This window comes from Siphateles boraxobius, unplaced genomic scaffold (genome assembly GCF_051911475.1).
Source record: "Siphateles boraxobius isolate OS27281-9 unplaced genomic scaffold, OSU_SipBor_1 130, whole genome shotgun sequence".
NCBI lineage: Eukaryota > Metazoa > Chordata > Actinopteri > Cypriniformes > Leuciscidae > Siphateles > Siphateles boraxobius.
In genome coordinates this window covers 43760523-43782971 of record NW_027508734.1, presented here as the reverse complement: position 1 = coordinate 43782971, position 22449 = coordinate 43760523, and the positions used below count along the sequence as shown (strand labels likewise).

The following is a 22449-nucleotide window of genomic DNA, read 5'->3' as shown; positions in this document are numbered from 1 at the left end:
AAAAAAAAGCCTATTTTGTGTAGTAAATGGTGTCTAGGGGATGCGGAGGCGCGCGCGCTGTTACAATCACGTTATTTTTGCCGCAGGCAGCTTTGGGCTCATGCGGACGCGTCCAGTATAAACAAGGCTTAACGCTTTAACCAGCTCAGCCACAGTAACAGCTCATATTAGCCAGCTAAACTTTTACTACCCTGTTAGAAAAAATATATAGTTGCATAGTTTCATGTGGTTCTTCTCCCTCGCTTTATTATGGGTTTTCTATGTGGGGAGAAATGTGCTGGTTACGTTCGTGAGACAATCAGCTGATTACTATTATTATATTATATATTAAGACCCTTGATCCTCACCTGACTATGGCTTTGTAAACTTTATCCATGATGTGGTTTATAATGGACTGTGGTACAGAAACTTGGTTTACTCTGGCTATTCTCTGCTGTCTCAGACGACGATGTTTGTCCCGTTTGAGACACGGTAGCTTCTTCGAAAGGGAGGGGTGAGCGGTGGGCTGAGCCCTTAGGGTAAACTCGCAACCGAACCGCTAGATGTCGCTAAAAGTCACACACTGCACCTTTAAAGGGGTGGTAAAACACGATTTCACTTTTCTCACTTTAGCTAGTGTGAAATGTTGCTGTTTGAGTGTAAACAACATCTGCAAAGTTACAATGCTCAAAGTTCAAAGCAAAGGGAGATATTTGCTTTTAAAGAAAAGGACTACAACAAATGGCTGGTAGGGACTACACAACATTCCTCCCGGGTTAGTGACATCAGCAACCCTAAAATGTACATAAATCCCCGCCCCCGGGAACACGCAGTCCATGTTGAGAAGAGGAAAAGTTGTTGTATAAGAGTACATTTGTGAGTCAGCTCAAACTTTAGCATCCTTCTTTTCACATGCAATAAAAAGTCACTCTGTGTGCATCTCACAACAGTTCCTATACGAGCGATTTATAGACTTTCATGACTAGGGATGCTCCGATTGATCGGACGCCGATCATGATCGGCCGATATTGGCTAAAAATAGATTGATCGGCGAACCCCAAAAGCGCCGATCAAAAAAACCGATCACGTGACGTAAATTACTCGCAAGACTTTTTCCCACCTGCATGCGTGGCGCAAGGGCACACAACAGCAGAGTGGAGCTTGGCAGTGGCTACATGAGTTCTCCTTCACCGGAACGAATAGGGAGTCTCCCAACGGATTGAAGCGCGCGTCCGAGTGAAGACCGTGCACCGCGCGGGCCACAACAGAACGCGGTATCTGCGCCACTGATCGCTGCGGCAACGAACATTTTGATCACTTGATAAAAAAATATATATTTCAGCGCTAGATCGCCTCTTATTTAACAAATGAACAAAATGAATGCTCTGAGTTAACTGGAGATGTTTTTATTTATTTGTAATGGTACATTAGTGCCGCGAGATGTTTCAAAAGTGGTGGTGGTATTTTTTTTTTTTTGATCTGACGTAGTTGGTTCCTCAACTACATCAGATTCAGTTTCAGATTATTTTATTTAAGGCCATGTCAGCATTCAAAGCTATTTTCATGGCAAAAATTCAATTATAAAAATACAAATATCATATAAATACAATAAAACAAAACAAGAAGTCATATGATAAAAAATCCAAAACCTTTTCAGGCATAATCTCATTAAATATGTCCTTTAATGAAGTAACTTCATAAAATAGCATTCTGCTCAACTACATCAGACGTTCATAATAATAACAGAAAAAAACTTGCCATAGTTTTGTCAATTTATCAGTAGCCAGTTTTGGTGTAACAAGTTGTACATTTTGTTGCCAATTAGTAAATGTAGTGGGTGTATTAAGAGGCTACAATTTCCAAATATGCCTAAGTGTAACTTGATCCCCTCCCATTAGGCTGATCTGATGTGTGTTGGTCTGCCTGACCCCTCTTTGTTTGGAATAATTTAATGTTACTCTGCCTTATTTGGGAAAGCTGGCCTACAGTAGCCTTAAGACATCTAACTTTCTAAATACAATTAAATAAACACATTTCTACAAATGGTGCAAACTCTGCTAGATTATAGATAAAAGATTCCCATTCCCCTGCCATTGTGTGATCGGCAATCGGCAGATCATGATTCTGGTGATCGGTAATTTGTGATCGGCCCCAAAAATGCCTATCGGAGCATCTCTAATCATGACAGAATATGCTAATTGAAGATAGTTAACTCCACATCAGCAACATAAATTCATCAACTAACTATTCAGAGACGTCCTGTTGCATTCTACCTGTTGTCACTTCTTGAGTCTCTCCATCTTTGTCTGACTCTGTTTTAACATTAAAGGCAGAACAGTTTCTGTCATTTTAGTGTGTCTGCGTGAGGTAATCGCAGCTGCTAACACACAAGAGCTCTTGAACACAAGACCCCCCCCCCCCCCCTTGAGGCAGCTCATTTGCATTTAAAGGGCCAAGCACAAAACGGTGCATTTTTGCTAACCCTCAAAAAGTGACAACTTTAACATGCTATATAAAAATATCTCTGGGGTATTTTGTGCTAAAACTTCACACACACATACTCTGGGGACATCAGAGATATATTTTACATCTTGTGAAAAGGGCATTTTACCACCCCTTTAAAATTTGTAAATTAGTGATGCGTTTATATCCACGGATAATACGAGTCTCAGGCGGGCCATTTGGGGGTGGGTCGCGAGTGAATGATAGATAAATAAACGTTATGTTGGAAATGCATATATTTTTCTGTCAGGCACTAATTTGCAGACTCTCATTAAGCTACGCTGTTATGGGGTCCACTTGTTTAAGCAGAAATGGAGGCAAAACAGATCCAAGAGAAATTTCAAAAAGGAGTATTAAAAACAAAACAAAAGGAAGAAAGGAAACAAAAACAATATGATTAGATTATCTGGTTGTAAACGTACTAACATATTGGTGCAGCAACTCTTGAAGATATTTGGGTAACAAACCTAATGCCGGGCACACACTTAACAAATAGCTGAAACATTCTAAGAATGAACTGAACACACTTGCAGACTGTTTCCAATGGCTGGAGCAGATTTTAAACTCTGACTGAAAAAAATTTGACTGAATTTTAAACTCTGACAGAAACTTTCAGCCCGAAACCGATCTGTTACCTCATCCATCCTCACTACCCTCGATGGCGGAGCGGCCAAAGGGTATGTGGACATTCCACTAGTGGAGCTCACTGTAGCGATGCAATTGTGTCCTAAAAGTGCTTGCTGTAGGGGTGTTCCACATCATCCATTCAGGGCCTGTAAGTTCTCGTCTGTTCTCACGGGCAAGGCTTACAAAGTCGCTGGACAGGCTACCTCCTCCCTGCACGCCATGGGACTCCTGCAAGTCCACCAAGCTCAGGCACTAAAGCAGTTGCACAAGGGTAGTACTGACCCAGAGCTACTGCAGGAGGTGCGCACTGCGACTGACCTCACCCTACGAGCGACGAAAGTCACTATGCACGCTCTGGGTCAGACGATGTCCACACTTGTGGTCCAGGAGCACCATCTTTGGCTGAACCTGGCTGATATGTGTGAGGCCGATAAATATCGGTTCTTGGACTCCCCTGTCTTCCAGGGTGGCCTCTTCGGCGACGGGGTGGAGAACTTCGCCCAACAGTTCTCCGCTGCACAGAAACAGACGGAGGCGATCAAGCACACCCTGCCCTGACGGCCAGCTGTTGCTGCCACCCTGCCGTCGGCTGCAACGACTCTGGTTGTTCATCGCTGAGGGCTTCCACTTGTGTCTGCCTCCGCTCCCACTCAGCCTAAGTAGCAGTCTCCAGCCAGGCCACAGCGTGGAGCCGGCCGCAGGCAGACCACCAAGCCTGTCCAGGTCTCCAAGAAACCCTGAGAAGGGCAACCCCGAGATGGAGGAGTTAGCTCTTCAGGAGATGGTGACCGCACCACTCCCTCCCCCGGCGGAGGGCCGGGTGGAGAATCCTATGTTCAATTTTCTTTATGTTCCGCCGCTGGCTCCACAGCCAGCAGTACCCAAAATTTAATTGAAAGAGCTATTTCCTCTGTTCTCTTCTTCCTGGCCTTACGAGTGTAGATCGCAGTCCTACTGGTGAAGGATGCGATCGAGCCGGTCCCTCCAGCCGACATGAAGACAGCCCCTACTGAATTGTACCCAAGAAAGGCGGTGGGTTACAGCCAATCTTGGACCTGCGAGTCTTGAATCTGGCCCTTCAAAAGCTTCCGTTCACAAAATGCTAACACAGAAGCGCATCTTCGGGTGCGGCCGTCCCCGAGATTGGTTTGTAGTGGTCGACCTGAAGGACGCGTACTTTCATGTCTCGATTCTCCCTCGACACAGACCGTTCCTACTCTTTGCGTTCGAGGGACGGGCATATCAGTACAAAGTCCTACCCTTCGGGCTGGCCCTGTCACCCCGCGTCTTCACAAAGGTAGCGGGAGCCTGTAACTAGAAGCCTGTCTAGTCCTTGTTCCTCTGAGAGAACATGCAATTCGCATTCTCAACTATCTCGACGACTGGCTCATATGGGCTCAGCCACAAGATCAGTTGTGCGAACAAAGGGACATGGTGCTCAGTCACCTAAGCCGGTTTGGGCTTTGGGTCAACTGGGAAAAGAGCAAACTTGCCCCCGTGCAGAGGATCTCTTTTCTCTGTATGTAGCTGGACTCGGACAGCCATACAGAGAAAATATGCTTGGTCGGTGTTGAACTGTTTGAATTTGTTCAAAGGCAGGACATCGGCCCCACTGAAACTTTTTCAGAGGCTCCAGGGGCATATGGCATCCGCAGCTTCGGATAGCTTCATATGAGGCCGCTTCAGCACTGGCTTAATGGCCGAGTCCCGAGATCAGCATGGCAACGCGCCATGCTCCGTGTGACAGTCAACCTGGCCTGCCGCCAAACTTTCAGCCCTTGGTCGAAGCCTTCGTTTTTAAAGGCAGGAGTTCCCCTAAAATAAGTGTCGGTCATGCAGTTGCGGGGATCTGAACTTCTTAAAAACTCCTGAACACCTTAGCAGAACACCTTTCACCCTCACGCAAAATTTCAGATAGCGTTGAATTGAACAACAGTATTGAAATGAACAACAATAAATGTGAGTGCAACTCTGTTTCGTCACAGTCTACATCATTTTTCATGGAAGTACTACTGAATGAACAACCCCTTTTTTAAGGAGAGCAGCTACTGTACAATTTAAACCCAGGATACTCTAGCAACCATACAGCTTAAACATCAACCATACCTTCTAAAAACTTCTGAAAACCTCAGCAGAGCACCTTAGCAACTGCACTTCAGTGCTCTACCATCTACCCACACCCTTCTTGCATTGTGGCAGCAAGTTTAACATGAGTGATAAATACATCACATTTTTAATCTTTGCTTGCAATCTTTGAATATTTTCAATTTGCTTTATTTCCCAAACCAAACTTTTTCATTGAATTCCTGACATGCTTTCACCTTTAACCACTCTTTAATTGTCTTCTCAACCATCTCTTTTCTCTCGCTCTCGTCCTTCGAGAGGTTTCTGTTTCTGTTCCACTTCACACCTCCATCTTTCTCCCATATTCACCTACATTCAGTGCTCTAGTGTCCATTTCACCTCTCCTTTTATTCTGATTTGTGTGTCTACTCTTTCAATTAATCCTCTTCTCTGTCCTCTTCCTCTCACCCCTCTCTCTTGGTCCCTCACTCTCTCTTTCACTCTTAGGAAATTATTTGAAGTGTATTACCTCCATCCATGTCAGGCAAAAACTACTCTCACCTTATTAGCCTTTCTCTTTTCTGCTTGAGCATTGACTGCCAGGTTCTGCTGCAGTATTCAAATCACTCCTTTTTGTCACATAAAATAGTGATGTACTAAAAAAAGTACTGTTTTCATATAGTTTTCCATGAAACTTTCTATGTTTTAATACTTTTGCTGCATAGTTTGTTAAACCCTTTTTCAGAAAGTTCAATAATTTTATATATATTTTTTAAATATGTGATATTTCATCATACACTATTCAAAAGTTTGAGGTCAGTAAGATTATTATTTTTTGAAGTCTCTTATGCTTACAAAGGCATTATGTGATCAGTAATACAGTAACATTTTAATAATTTAAAGTAAATTTTAAAATTAATAAATAAAAAAATATATTTGAATATATTTTATTTTTGAGACTTTGGACTCTAAATGCAAATGTACAATGAAAGTAATCACAATGAAAAGTTGCCAAAAGTTGCTCAAATATTTAATGTTCACTAATGTTCAAAAGTTTGGGATATAGGTAAGATTTTTTTTATGGTTATGCTCAACAAGGCTGCTGAGCATGTGATCAAAAATACAGTAAAATCAGAAATTTTGTGAAATATTATTATCATTTAAAATAAATATTTTCTATTTTAAAATAATTTAAAATGTAATTTATTCTTGTGATGGAAAAGCTGTATTTTCAGCAGCCATTATTACAGTCTTCAGCATCACATGATCCTTCAGAAATCATTCTAACATTATTTTTCTTAATCTTGAAAACAATTGTGAGGCTGACAGTTGTGAGGCTTAATATTTTTTGTGAAAACCCTGAAACATTTCTTTTCAGGATTATTTGATGAATAGAAAGTTTAAAAAAAAGAAAAAAAAGCATTTATTTGAAATACAACTTTCACCCTAACAATGTTAAGGTCTTGGCTGACACTTATGATCAACTTGATGCATCCTTGCTGAATGAAAGTATTTATTTTCAACAACTGAACAGGTTGTGTGTGTATAAACTAATGAAAACGAAGGAGAAACAGGAGAAATTTCTTTAATGACAAACTCAGAAGATCAGAGGGGTAAATATAACATACATGACAAAACACCAATGAGAATGGATAGAGAATGAGGGAGAACTGAGTGTATAAATACATAGGGAGTTTAGATTTAGATTGCAAGTCAATTCAATTTCAGGTGATTACATGTCTATGTCATGTCAAATTTCTCTGCTGAATTCACTACAGAGCCACAATGTTTTCACTTTTTGCCTAAATCAGCCTACAAATGGCTTATTTTAGCTCGTTGAAAGTTTGTTCCATTGAAAATTCACACACTTCACCTTTAAGTAGACCAGGCAAGATCCAGGCCACTTTTCTCAGTGGTCTAGTTAAAATTAGACAAACTCATCTCCTTTGCCAAAGACACATATGGGTAGTCATTCTGACTTGTGCAGACTTTTAGTAGTTATTGAGAAGTTTCCTAGAAACGTTGCTGGCTTTTCCCACAGAGCACTTCGTTATCTCATAAGAGAAAGAATAGAAGTTAGTTTGCAGTGAAAAAGTTTTGTCCCTTAAACCCCTTTGGATGGCCCAAAGCAGACTTGGGTTCAAAGCCCGTTCCCGTTAGACCTCGTGGTTTGGAGTACAAGGAAACTCTGACACACTTGGAGCTCTGTAAGCGTTTGATCTAAATGTGGGATTTCCTCCATGAAGTTCAGTGATGTTGTCTAGTGCCATTGCATGGAAATACATGTATTTGGGTCTATTTTAGAGTCAAAATGAGGCTTTGATCAGACAGAGAGCGAATGTGAGCGAGTTTGGGGCTGACAGTTCTAGGTTGCATGTGCTGGTGTGTCTCCAGAGAAGGTCTCTAGGCAGATTTGAATTGTTTAATTTTAATGTGACAGGCAGAGATGGGTAGAAACGAGAGAAAGGAGGGGTGGTGGGGGGGTTGTAACACTCAGATTAGTATGGAAAACAGACTACAGAGTCAGGACTGCTAAAACTGGTAACATTTAAACAGAAGTGAGATTTTCAAAGAACATCAAACATCAACACATTCATTTTGAGTTTGTAAGTTATTTTTAGCCGTATTATTTCAAATGTATACAATACTGTTCAATGTTAAAATTCAACAGTATTATGTTAAAAGATTTCTATTTAAAATAAATGCAGTTCTTTTGAACTTTTCATTCATCAAAGAATAATGATCACGGTTTCCACAACAACAACAAAAAAACAGAACAACTGTTTCATTGATTTTTCATTCAATTCTGTGATTGCAGAATCACAAAATATAGGAAGGACTGATAATAAGAAATGTTTCTTGAACACCAAATCAAACAATAGAATGTTTTTTGAAGGATCATGTGACAGTGAAAACCAGAGTAATGACTGCTGAATATTTAGCTTTGCCATCAAAGGGATACATTACATTTTAAAATGTATTCAAATAGAAAACTTATTAATTATAATAATATTTCCCAATATTACTAATTTTACTGTATTTTTGATCACATAAATGCAGCCTTGTTGAGCATAACCTTTTTTTAAAATCGTACCTATAACCCAAACTTGGACCTCCTATGTCTTTTCATTGTGATTTATTTCATTGTGCATTTGCATTTATAGCCCCGAGTCTTAAAAGTAAAAACAATTTTTTTTTGAAACTGTTCATAATCTTAGTCAAGTCATCCTCATTTATATAGCGCTTTTAACAATGTAGATTGTTTCAAAGCAGCTTTACAGAGATAAACATATAATTTAAGGTAAAAGAGATTGATTTGGTTTTATAGTGGCTCTTGAAAAATGTTTTTTCCAGCTAAAGTTAGTTTTGATTGATTCACTTCCGTCTAAATGATAGTTTGTTATTAAATTAGGGGCCGCTAAGACGACACCGTTCTCTCTAAACAGACTTTAAACGTGAACCTGTGATAGACGCTGATGGCGTTCACATTCGCATTAAGAATTGATTCTATAGTTAAGTGCGTTTGAATATATGTGCGCAGGTTTATAATTCCTTACACAGGTTTATAATTCCTTACAAACCATGCCTAAACAAACTACTTGTCTATAAATTTTGATGCAGAATTTTTATTTTATCTTATCACTTTGGGTAGGTACGCGAACCGAAAAATTCCACAACGCTTTATCTGTAGAGTGGTATAGGGATCCTCCATAGGGAGAGGCTAGTTGGCACTTCAGCACTGCATTGTCATCGGGTCCAGGCGAAAGTCCTTCGTCAGATCTGGAAAGTGTGGATCCGGCAGGCTGCGGGAAAACCTCGGGATAAACAAAGACACTAAAACTATCGTAGATGCCATTCTTCTTATGATGTAACGAGTACATCAGGATTTAAGGGAAGTGTTCCCAGTTCCGGCTGACCTAATCTAAGCAGCCTAATATTAAATTATAGAAGTCTATAGAGTGTTATGTGAATGCTAGGTCAAAGAGATGTGTTTTTAGTCTAGCTTTGAACTGACAGACTGTGTCTGCTTCCCGGACAATGTTAGGAAGATTGTTCCAAAGTTTTGGTGCTAAATAGGAAAAGGATCTACCGCCAGCAGTCGATTTATATATTCTAGGTATTATCAACTGGCCGGAGTTTTGAGATCGCAATAGACGTGAAGGACTATAATGCGTTAAGAGCTCGCTCAAGTACTGGGGAGCTAAACCATTTAGTGCTTTGTAAGTAATCAGCAATATTTAAAAATTTATACGATGTTTAATAGGGAGCCAATGCAGTGTTGACAGAACCGGGCTAATATGGTCGTACTTCCTGATTCTGGTAAGAACTCTAGCGGCTGCGTTTTGGACTAGCTGTAGGTTGTTTTATTAAGCGTGCAGGGCAACCACCCAGTAGAGCATTACAATAATCTAGCCTTGATGTCATTAACGCATGAACTAGTTGTTCCGCATTTGTCAATGAGAGCATATGACGTAATTTAGATATATTTTTAAGATGGAAAAATGCGGTTTTACAGACACTAGACACATGACTTTCAAATGAAAGATTGGTATCAAAGAGCACACCCAGGTTCCTAACTGATTATAGAAGTCTATAGAGTGTTATGTGAATGCTAGGTCAAAGAGATGTGTTTTTAGTCTAGCTTTGACTACAATCTTAAACAATGTACTTGACATTCCTCAAAGATGAGTTAATCCTGAACAACACTCCCCACACTCTCCACTTCCCACATTGCCACATCCCACATTGAGGTTATGGTTTCTTAGAACAGCAGCAATAAGACAGACATCAAAGCTCTTGCAAGAGGTGACAGCAGCTGAAACTCACTGTCACACAGCCTGGAGCTGAGACAGAGCGAGAGAGATGGGCAGAAAGAGCCAGAAGGAATGAAAGAAGCATAAAGAGAAAACTCTAACAGAGCCACAAAATAATATAAGGTGTATAGATGATAGAAAGAAAGCGCTATTCTCCTAATACAACTTCAAAGTGTCTGTTTATTCTAGTAGCTGTTCATGTGCCATCAAAGTGTGGCACAGTATCAAGGGATTGAGTCTCACAGCACACGGTCCAGAGCACTCACTTCCATTGGCACTGAATGTTGAGGGGCTGCACAAAGCATATAATATCCTCTTGTTTTGACCATGCTAAAGGAAAAACACTGGCTTATCTGTAAGTATACAGAGCAAACGATTTCAGAGGCACTAAACAACTCAGATTGCACTATAGGGTCATTTCTCTCTCTCTCTCTCTCTCTCTCTCTCTCTCTCTCTCTCTCTCTCTCTCTCTCTCTCTCTCTCTCTCTCTCTCTCTCTCTCTCTCTCTCTTACTCTCACACACTCTCTCTCTCCCTCTCACTCTCTCACACACTCTCTCTCTCACTCTCTCTCTCTTTGTCTCTCTCTCTCTCTCTCTCTCTCATTCTCTCTCTCTCACACACACACACACACAGTCTCTCTCTCTCTCTCTCGCTCTTTCTCTCTCTCTCTCTCTTTCTCTCTCTCTCTTAATCTCACACACTCTCTCTCTCACTCTCACTCTCTCACACACACTCTCTCTCTCACTCTCTCTCTCTTTCTCTCTCTCATTCTCTCTCTCTCACACACACACACACACACACACACACACACACACACACACACACACACACACACACACACACAGTGTTTAATAAAACAGTTTAGTATGTTTTTAACACTATCGTAAATACGAGGACTCAGGAAATGTCCTCATAAATCACGTTTATGTTGGAATTCCAGTGTAATACCCATGTCATTATACAAATTTCTGTCCTCATAAATCACATAAACAAACACACACACACACACCTTGTTCTTCATGCCCAAGGTTGCAGATAACAGTGTGTATCCTCAGAGTGTATAATTCTTATTTGTGTGAGTGTGTGCGTCTCAATTGCCAACAGAACGTATCTCCACATGACAACCTAAGTCTGGTTTGACCAGTTTCTCACAGTCTCTCTGTTAGACAGCAGCTGGAATGTCCTTCAGTTTTTGTATTTGAGCATATTAATATCAATAATAATGTTATAAGAAAATCACAAGAAAGCATCACCATCTTCCCTTAAACCCATGTTCTTTTTATATTTTATATACTGCTGTTTTCACAACCTGTATTGATGGCACAGACGCTGAGGGATCCGTTTGCAGCTTTAATGAGAATGGTCAAACAGGCAGGGTAAATCAACAGCAGACAGTAGCAGCGAAGATAACACAGAGAAGGTCGGGGTCACAGGCAATGGTCAAGGCAGGCAGAAATATACAAATCCAAAGGACAATCCGGGTCAAGACAGGCAGAGAACAATCAGAGGTCGGGGTACACAATCCAAGATCAGTTTTCAGAAAAGCAAACTCAAAAATAAACGCTCGTTATTGAAGGCCTGGGCAATACAATACTTCGCAGAGAAGTGTGTGTGAATGACATGCAGGTGTGTGTGCAATCAGTGTGGTGCAGGTGTGTCGCGTAATCAGTCCCAGGTAAGCGGCATGATGGGAAGTGAAGTTACTAAGGGTGGTTAATATTCCGGGGAAGGATCCCTCCGATGGCGGAGAGGGAGCGGTGCGGAAGCCTGCTCCGTTACACAACCACCGATTAATGATTGGTGGAAGAGAATCCTCACAAAAACAAATGTCCAAAATAATAAAATAACTATAATAATAAAGGTGTAAGGAACTCAGCTTTTTGGAAATATTAATAATCAATAATATCTTGTTATTATTAATTATAAATATTTGGGTCAGTTAATTGGATTAACTTTATGTGGCTGAATTAATATTACAATCACTTAATCAGTTCGTCCAACGAACTCTTTTGATTAATAATTTATTCTAAGAAAAGGGTATCTTCCATGGCCACAGAAGAATAATTATTTCTTCGCATGTTTCTACAGCACTTGTAGCAAAAACCGTGATCGTAAAGTGACTTTGTATTGCAAACAAAACAGAACCAAATACATATTATGTACAAGTTTTATTAACTAAATATAGATATTTTATATGAATATAAATAAACTAAACAACATACACACATGAATACATAAATAGGTTAGTGATAGGATGAAATTGGAAACCGGAAGAGGGTCTATGAGAAGAACCATCAGAATTTCATTTTCACATTTCATTGAATTGAATACTTGCATTTGTAAAGGGAACAATTCTTGAAGTTGTTGAAAATTGGAGTCGTTGATGGTTCCGGCAGTGTCAAGTGGAAGTTGGTTGAGCGTTCTCTTTCTCCAGGAACGCATGGCTGGTTTGGTGAAGGCCTGGGGCCCTGTTGAGGCCACGACGAGCACCCAGGAGAAGTGAGGAAGTCGGAAGGATGGGTGATTGGAGTCGTTGTTGGTTGGAGTCTTTGTTCCAAAACTCCTGAGATTGTCCTTGGTTCTTTGTGAGAGAGTTTTCTCTCTTCCATGAGGCCGGATCTGGTTGGGATCCAGGCCTTCTGGGAGGCCTCTGGGCCCCCATGGGGTTGGAAATCACGAGCGGGAGTTCTGGTTTTATTGCTCTTTGTTTTAAGAGAGAGCTCCTTGTGTGTGTGTGGGGGGGTCTACAGACATTTCGATCTTCAAGGATGGTAAAACATAATAAAAATACGCTTTACTTTATATTTTGTTACATATTCTTGTTGTTCAGACCAAACGCATTCTGGAGGTATCAAGAACGCTATGTAACAGTTATGGGAGTAGCCAGTTATTTTTAAAATGCATAATGAAGGCATTTATACTTTACTTCATGCTACGATAAAATCATAGTTATTCCAATGTGACATAGACAAACAGACACGCATAAAAACACATCTAATATATCTGGTTAAATGTCTTTAAAAGGAGAACTTCTTTTCTCACTATGCTTCCTCATTGGGTAGATTATGACTCAATGGTAGCAGTTGCCAAAAGAGCACGCTAAAGAGCCGGCATCTGCATCTCTATCACTCATAACACAGTTCAGTGGCTGTAGCGTTTTCCATAACACTGTAGTGACTGACAAATGGGGATCGTCTCGGTTACTGATGTAACCCTCGTTCCCTGATGGAGAGAATGGAGACACTATGTCCCCCCTGCCACAACCATGAACCACCACTGAATGGACGGGGCCTTTGTCTCGGCTTCTCAGCATAAACCTGAATGAGTGGATGCATGCCACCATCTGATAACCCAACGCATTCTCATCCTTTGGCGTCATATTTGATGCCATATGCCAAAACGGCGAAATACTACGCACATGGCACCCTTTATCGTCAATATAACACGCACTGTGATGGGTAGGTTTAGGTGTGGGGTAGGGTCTGCGTCTCATATTCACGCTAAAGGATGCCAGTCAACTTTATGACGCCTTGGGTTCGCGTGTTATATTCACGCTAAAGGGTGCCATGAGCGTAGTATTTCGCCGTTTTGTCATATGGCGTCACATATGCCGCCAAAGGATGAGAACGGGCTCGATAACCACGTAAGTACAGGGGAGTGGCTCAGAATGCAAATTCCAATCGTTTTTCCATTGGCCATTTCTCATAAAACTCAGACGTGATTGGGGCTCCCAAGTGAGAAGTGAGACTCCATTTGTCAGTCAACATAATATCTCTATTCCCTTCATCGGGGAATGAGGGTTACATCAGTAATCAAGACGATTTCAGTAACGGTGCTTGCTAAGGCTGAAAATAGGCTATGTGCTATATACTTAAATGACACCTCAAATGCTTTTGTTTGGGGAAAGAGTTACTTTTTATACAATTTTAGGCTAGTTTTATTTATGGTCAAATTATTATATGTAGTTTAAATATGTATACATATGTTAAAATGTAAGTTTCATACATTTTGGTCAGTTTTGGAACAGTCATGAATTATAAGTGCAAATGAGTTGAATCAAAGGAGTCTTGTTCTTGTTCTAAATCTCATTTAATAATATATTCAAATAAAGTTTCTTATTAATATTGAAAAATGTCTTCTATCTCATGGAGTTTCCAGTTGTTAGTAGTATAGGGAGGTATGAAGAGAAAGAAGAATGACATTACCCTCATTCTTAATTTAGTTGGCTGAGTCCTGATACTCCTCAGAACTGCACTCTAAAAATGGGAGCTATAAAGTTCACAGGTATAATGTATCTTGTTCTATGTAGGAATGAGTTAGATAGAATGTGAGGGACAAAAAAAAAGAATGTATGAGATAAAATGACTGAGGAAGAGCAAAACAGATAGACTTAGAGAGCAATATGTACAGTGATGTGAAGGTCGAGTAAGCAAAGCATTAAAAGTTCATCCCAGTAGCCATTAAAAATACTGAATTAGCTGTCACATAAATCATCTCAAAGCACACTGTCACATTTTTTTTTTCCTGTAGGAAACCTACAATTTCAGAGGAGATATGAGTAAAGGCAAATCCTTTCTCTATGATTCTGCTGCTCCTCTTTAATGATAGTCCATGATATCCCACAACCCTTAATTATCTCTTGCAAGTCTCGAAAGTATATGCTTTTGAAGAAGGGCCAGATCATTAGTATATGGGCTCATCCAGCTCAATTTGAATGCTCTGCCATTGGCGCTTATGGGCCTGTGGACACAATGACCCTGGCAAAAGTAACTTACTAATGTCAGTGGCACGGGCAGCTAAATAGCTAAATAGCTAATGGAAGAAGGAAAGGTTGGCAGCAGTATGTTCTCAAGCTAACAGCCTTCACTGTATGTTTTATAAACTGATTATAAACACGTATTGTTAAATGGTATATGGTTTGTTTTATTTGCTGTTGCTTTCAAACTCAGTCTTTTCTGTGTATAAACCCTGTGAGAGATAGTTGATGATTTTGACGTATGGCTTTAATAATAATATGCAAATAAGAATGCAGCTTGCACTGGCATGCAACCGCAAAGGCTTTAAGGTATTCAAAACCTTGTGTTAAAAGCAGTGAAATACTTCTAAATTATAAGTCCTGAAAATAAAGCCAGGGCTGTGCACAGTGTGAGAAAACCTTTGTGTTTCTCTCTTCTTCTTTTTTTTACTACTGCTTTTTAACGTTGCTTTGATATGTTGTGAGTGAGGTGTAAATACCCCCCCCCCCCCCCTCTCTTTCCCAGGGGCTCATTGGAGAGAAGTACGGCAGCATTCGGGTCCCAGGAGAGGTGGAGTCAGCCGAGTTTGAGATGATCTTGGATGCGGCGGTGGAGGCGGGACTAGACACACGGATCTTGGAGGAGTGGTACTGTCGGGATGAGAACTCGGTCCCGCCTGCCTACTACTTAAAACCTAAAGCTGAGATGCTAAAGAACTACCAGAACTCTGTAAGTAGGAAGAGCAGGAAGGTATAAATAAAAGAGAATATATTTGAAGAATTAGGGCTTCAGCTTTTAGAAAAAAACTCTTTCATTATAATTTAAGTATAGCAGCTCCTTGTTGGTGCTAAGAAAGGAACAAAAAAAAATCAACCTTTTTAGAGAGCTAGCACAATACAAATGGAAAGGAAATATTTTTGATTGATATTTTTTTCTTACATTATCTTGGTTAACAGAGTTGAATGATGGAAAATGATTTAATGATTCCTCTGTACACCATCGTTAAAAAGCTAGGGGTCTGTAAGCTTTTTAATTTTTTTTGAAAGTCTCTTATGCACACCAAGGCTGCATTTATTTTATTTAATCAAAAATACAGTAAAAAAAAAAAAAAAACAGTAATATTATGAAATAGTATTACAATTTAAATAACTGTTTTATATTCTAAAACATTTTACAATTTATATTCCTGTAATGGCAAATCTGAATTTCCAATAGCCATTACTCCACTCTAGTCACACGACCCTTCAGAATTCATTCTAATATTTCTTCTTATCATTACAGTTGAAAAAGTTTAGAGGAGGTCAACACCTCTGAGGTGAGAGAGGTTAAAGTATTATTTGCTTTTTGGTTGTTCCAAGTGTAAGGCAAACTGTACAAGGGGATAAACTGCAATTGTTACATTAAATGGCTATTTCTACCTGATCTTAGCCTTAAATTTTGTTTTGTTGTTGTAACATTATATATTATAAATGTTAAATAACATTTATTTTTTTATTATTTGAATAAAATCTATTAATTTAGATGTTACTATGTAAGGTTACTGTGTATGATGTCAATTTAGTTCAAAGGGGAATTATTAATTTATTTATTGGGAATTTTGAAAGAATCACCTATTTTACAACCAAGCAAATGACTCGTTCAGCGGTCATTTGAATGGGCTCTGCAATGGATATTAATATCCAAACTATAGTGAAACCATTTATTAGCACGGTAACATAGATCAGCAGTTTAAGACATTAAATTCGTAAGCGCATAACACAAGAGCACTTCTCTTTAAATTACAAACAAGACTTTATTCTAACACATAAAACTAATTTCTAACACAAACAAACGCACACACACACACATTCATACGGGTTGCAGAAAGAAAAAATGTGAGGAAATAATGAGTTTTAAGGGTGAGATGGTGAAAGTTTATAGAAATATATGCTTCTTCTAAAACCTGACCTGAACTAACCATCAATCATTAATTTAAACCTTCTATTGTTTCTTAGGCAGGGTTTTATATCAATGCACCAGTTCAGTTATAGTCTGGAGGCTACTTGTGTTTGTCTTTGCGTTCCTTGGGGATTATCTTTGTCTGCGTCCTTTGATTGAAAAGGGAGTTTCCCAGGTTTCTTCATTGGCGGGCGGTCTCGTCGTGTCTGGATTGATGTCTTGGCTGGCCAATCACGTGTGTTGTGTTGGCAGATTGACGGAAAGTCATTGAAGTTGGAAGCAGACTTTGCTGTTGAATCGTTGACCGAAACTTTGCAGCAAAACTTAACTAAGAACTGAGACTCTCAACGGAAAATAAAAGAAAATAAGTAAGAAAAAAAAGTGAGACAAAAGTAGATAGATGGCTTGAATAAAAACTGTTAACCCATGTTCCTCTGATCTTTATCTGCCTCTTTCCTACATGGCTACTCTAAATCATCTTATTGTCTTTGTTTGTGTCCTAAGATTTTAAACTCAAATGACTGTCCACTGGCTACATTTACATGCAACCAAATACTCAATTAGTAGTCGGATTGATGGCTCAATTGGACTAAAAAGCCTTCATGAAACACCTTAATCGATCCGAATGAGCTCGATCCGAATGAAATTTAGATTGGATTGAAAGGGGTGGTTTATTCCTTTTCTAATCCGATTGAGAGGACATGTAAACACTTGATGGGATTGAAAACCGAAACTTGAAGGACTGCGCATGTGCAATGATGTAGAAATAGCGTAATGACGTATGAGGCGTGGAACGAGCTGTTCTTCCTGTTGAATAAAGTGTCATATAAATGAGTGTATTCATTCTAAAATTCTCCTTTCACTCAGCGTCTGTAAAGTAGAACAGGACAATGTCCCACCAGTCCTTGTTCTTTCGGATTCTCATTCACAGATGAAGTGGGGATGGTAATTTTTACTGCGTGATAAATATAAGCAGCATGGCAAAACGGTTCATAAGCTCATTGTCTCCAAATTATGACCAGATACCGATATTAAGTCTGCCACTGCCATATTAAGAACCAATGTAGGAGAATAGTTATTATATTCAAAAAACGGGAAACTCTGTATATTTCTTGCAGTGTGCGCGTTTAAAAAAATCTATTCCGATTTGAAGCTTTGACATATAAACGAACACCAATCACTTTATTTAGTGTTCATGTAAACACTACGTTCGGATTCATCAATCGGAATGAATTCAGTCTGATTGAAACAAAAGCTGTGCATGTAAACATAGCAACTGCCTTTAGTTCAGAGGTGGCTGTTTCTCCTCCTCGCATCATAAATTACACCTTATCTTTCTTCTCTTACCTTCCCGCTCTAAGCAGAGAGTACAGAGAGTAAAGCTTAGTTATGATTTCTTATAATAAGGATACAATATATTCTACACAAAATTTCAATCAAGCCATCTTCTGAATTATGAGAATACAATCAGACTGATAGGAAACAAAAAACACTTTCAGTCAACCATACAATAGTTACTGGTTCTACAACTACTGTACATGAGGCACATTTTTACTGTAGGTGCAACTGGAACATGAATTTATACACCCAAAGCAAGATAGGGGACTTTACCGCCTCATTTCAGAAGTCTAGCAAACACCAATGCTTTTGAGGCACATGAGACAGCAGCCGCTATACTGTACATCCAGGATTACGTTCAGCTTTCGGCAGGCCTGACCTGTCCCGCACACACAGAAACAACCTGTAAATGTCAGTGGCTGACTGGTGCTGTTTTTGTTTTATATGGAGAGCTGTAGAAATGGTAGGCCCGAGAGAGAACAATGTTCACCGCTTATAGAGTTTATTAGCTTCATAAATTCAGTTTGCCTTTCATTAAACCTTACCAAGGCCTGTCTCCTCCTTTGTTATACACACACAAACTCTGTTTTGGTCACGGAGAGTTGAGAGGCAGGATCTAATTCAGCAGTCCCTTTTTTAACAATATGAACAAAAATACCAGAAACTCAGCTGCACTGGATAAATGCTGGAGAAGAAGATACAGTCCAGCAACTTAACACTAAAGTGAGAACGAAAAGTGATAAACAAAAAAATAGGGCTATATATACACAGAGTTAGCTAATAACTGGAACAGATTCAAGTGTTTAACTAATCAGAAACCATGGAAACACACAAGAAAAGGTAACACAGACAAACGGGAACAGAACAGAACCAAACCAGAACAAAATTGACGCATCCGAAATCTTATACTTCCCTATAGTAGGTGAATCCAGTATGAAACAACAGAAGTATGTAAGAGTAGGCAAAAAGTACTCGGATGACCTACTACTTCCATCGAGATTCTGAACTGTGCTTAGGACACCTGAATATCCCATGATGCCATGGGAGAATTGAAGCATGAAGTGACGCAAATGATGCCTGTAGTGACGTGATAATTACTACATGGTGAATGTAGTACATCCGACATTCATACTTCACACACTCATACTATATAGAATGTACTTTTTTAAATTACTTATTCAAAATAAGTACCTACTCAAGAGTTTGCGATTTCAGAAGCAGTCAATGAACCAAACATTCTACTGACAGTTTCACTTTCTATCACACACACACACACACACACACACACACACACACGCACGCACACGCAAACGCACACACACACAAACACACACACACACACACACAAACACACACACACACACACACACACACACACACACACACACACACACAGAGAGAGAGAGAGAGAGAGAGAGAGAGAGAGAGAGAGAGAGAGCTGAAGCTGAGGGTCTCTGTTGGACTAAAATGAGAAAAGCAGCAGGGACTGAGTATCTACCTGCACTCAGCAAAAACACCCACTGATCTCTCTCTCTCTGTCTGTCTGTTTCTGTCCTCTGTCTCTCTGGTAGGTGACTGGGTTCATGACAAACACTTCCTAAAATATTACTTCACTAACACAGTGTGTCTGCTTTCAATTTCTCTGGTCAGGCAGACAGAGCAATTTGTATTGTTGTTAACACTTTTTGACATCCTGCTACATTACATTGGGTCCCTGTGGTCAGAAACTTACAACTTTTAGAAACGTTCAAAGAATGTATTTCTATTTTTATTTCTATTTTATTTTTATTTTTGTTATACTATACTTGGTTGTAAAATGCTTAATTTTATTTCCATAGTTTTTGCAACTGCTTTATAAAATAATACAACCCCAAATCAGAAAAAGTTGGGACATGTTGTAAAATGCAATAAAATCAAGAATCTGTGATTTTTTTTCATTCTATTATAACCTTTTATCAACTGACAAAAGTACAAAGAAATGTTTTCCAATGTTTTCACTGTCCAACATGATTGTATTTTGTAAATATGAACAAATTTTGATTTTGATGGCTGCAACACACCCCAAAAAAGTTGGGACAGAGGCATGTTTACGACTGTGTCACATCACCTTTCCTTTTAATTACACTTTTTAATCATTTAGGAGTTGAGGATACTAATTGTTGGAGTTTTGCTAGTGGAATATTTGCCCAATCTTGTCTGATACAAGACAGCCGCTCAACAGTCTGTGGTCATCGTTGCCTGATTCTCCTTTTCATGATGGGTCATACATTTTCCATAAGAGACATATCTGGACTGCAGTAAACCGGTAGGCACATCCAGAATGAGGCCTGGCATTATCTTGCTTCCCAGGAAAGATGTCATCTTGATGGCAGTTTATGCCTCTGTACAATCCAAATATATGCCTCCATGTCAATGGTACCTTCACAATAATGCAAGTTACCCATACCGTTTGCAATGATGCACCTCAATACCAGGACAGATGTTTGCTTTTGCACCTATCGCTGGTGAAAGTCTGGTTGGTCCCTTTCATCTTTGGGACTGAAAACTCCATTTTGTCCATTTTCTCCCAAAAACAGGCTGAAACATGGACTCATCTGACCACAGCACACATTCCCACTGTCTTCTTGACCATCTTAGATGAGCTCAGGCCCAGAGAACTCGCCGGCATCTCCACATAGAACGTCCTGGTTGCGTAAGCAACCCACCGTTCCCTGAAGGAGGGAACGGAGGACGTAGTCGACGTCGACTGAATTGGGATCACGCTAGGGAGCCTATCATCTTCGATTACTATTGAACGAGCAAATGGAATTTGGCGTGCGTGATTTGCATCACACACTCCGCCCCCACGGCGCGGGTATAAATACGGAAGTGGATGCACGCACTAGTTGCTTTTCGCTGAGGAGCCGAGAGTAACCCGGGGTCAGCGGTGGTCCAGCGGTAGTGGCAAGGGGACTATGTCCTCCGGTCCCTCCTTCAGGGAACGGTGGGTTGCATACGCAACCAGGACGTTCCCTTTCAGTCGATAACGTCAGACGTAGTCGACGTCGACTGAATTGGGATCACCCTTTGAACACGCCACTAACGCTGCCACCTTCCAGTGCCTAAACCAAAGCCTCCTGATGCCCCCGCAAATTTAAGGCGGGGAAGGACGGGGCTTAGGCCAGGGAAGTCACTGCTGTTCCTACAGGACCACTGGGATAGCGTTCCCCGTACATTGGAAGGAAGGGACGCTGCGGATGCCACATCCAACCCAGAGGGAGGTAACGTGGAGAATACACATATGAACTGGGCGGAAACCGGGCGGTCTAACATATGGAATGTCACTGGGGTGGCTCCAGCCTAAGACGGGGGAGACACACCGGACAGTGACGGCAGAGAGACTCTGCCGAGGGAAGACACGGGCTCGCCGCAGGGAGCCGTATCGTGGAAGAATACACATATGGGGTCGCCGTAGGGACCGCAACATATGGACCCAGCCTAACACAGGTTACACACTGCTTACGAGTGGTAGGCCTAACACCAGACGTTCCGCACGTCCGACGTCGGAGGGGTGTGGAGGAACTCAACAGGGTTAAATTTTAAGGGAACTCAACTGGAGTAGAAAGGCGCACGTATCCAGTCCATCGGAGGGGAATGGCGCAACAAGCCGACACTTGAACCGGGCTCACGGTGAAACTGGCTTCATGAGAAGGGAGCCCACGGGAAGCAGTGGTTCAACTAGGTGTCGTCCAGCCCCCAACTCTAGAATCTGTTTAGCAAAGCATATCGTCAACGCCCAGGCGGAGCACTTTACACTCATCATAGAGGAGCTCAACACCTAAGTGGACATGTTGCATCTCGGATTTTTACCGAAATGAAGGCAAGCACTAAGTGCAACTTTGCATTGAAACAGCCTTCCCTCTCTGCTGAGTTCCAACAGATATTTGTAGAGCTGGTCTGAGGTCTATGGCTTGCATTCTGTACACGTCCAAGCGAACGGACAGAGAAGCCAGTGCTGGATCTGCCTCCTCCAGGGCAGCGCTTGCAGGCTCACCACCTGCTCCTATTACGGGAGAGGTAGGAACCTTGGGCACAATCCGAGCCGGGGTCTCAGCTTGTGAGAGTTAGCCGGCCCAGACTCCAGGCACAATACGTTGACCGAAAGCGAGCAAGTCCCTACCCTCTAGTAGAGACCACGCGAGCAGGAGAACTGATTTAACAGAATTTTTAACTCACTGCCTGCAGTGGCTCAGGGGCGGTCTCTGCAGTGCAGTCGCACCAGGGACAAGGCCCAAGAGGATAAAGAGGAACGCAAGGATTTACAAGACCTTGCTCCTCAGGAACCTGACGATCAGAACGTGCTTCTGCACACTTCTGCAACACGATGAGCGTCGTTTAAACACCGAGGCAACATCATTTTGAGGGTGAAGGAAAACAGCCTACTCCAACCCATTTTGCAGGAAAGAGAGC

The 22449-nt window shown here is 40.8% G+C and overlaps 1 protein-coding gene across 1 annotated transcript in view; it reads left to right on the top strand.

Moving 5' to 3' along the window:
* The window catches only part of nwd2 (NACHT and WD repeat domain containing 2), a 93050-nt gene that overhangs the window by 49042 nt on the left and 21559 nt on the right, over window positions 1-22449 (top strand). Inside the window, exon 5 of the mRNA XM_077229545.1 lies at window positions 15250-15453. Within this exon, the coding sequence (XP_077085660.1) occupies window positions 15250-15453 (204 nt within the window). The remainder of the gene's footprint in view (window positions 1-15249; window positions 15454-22449) is intronic.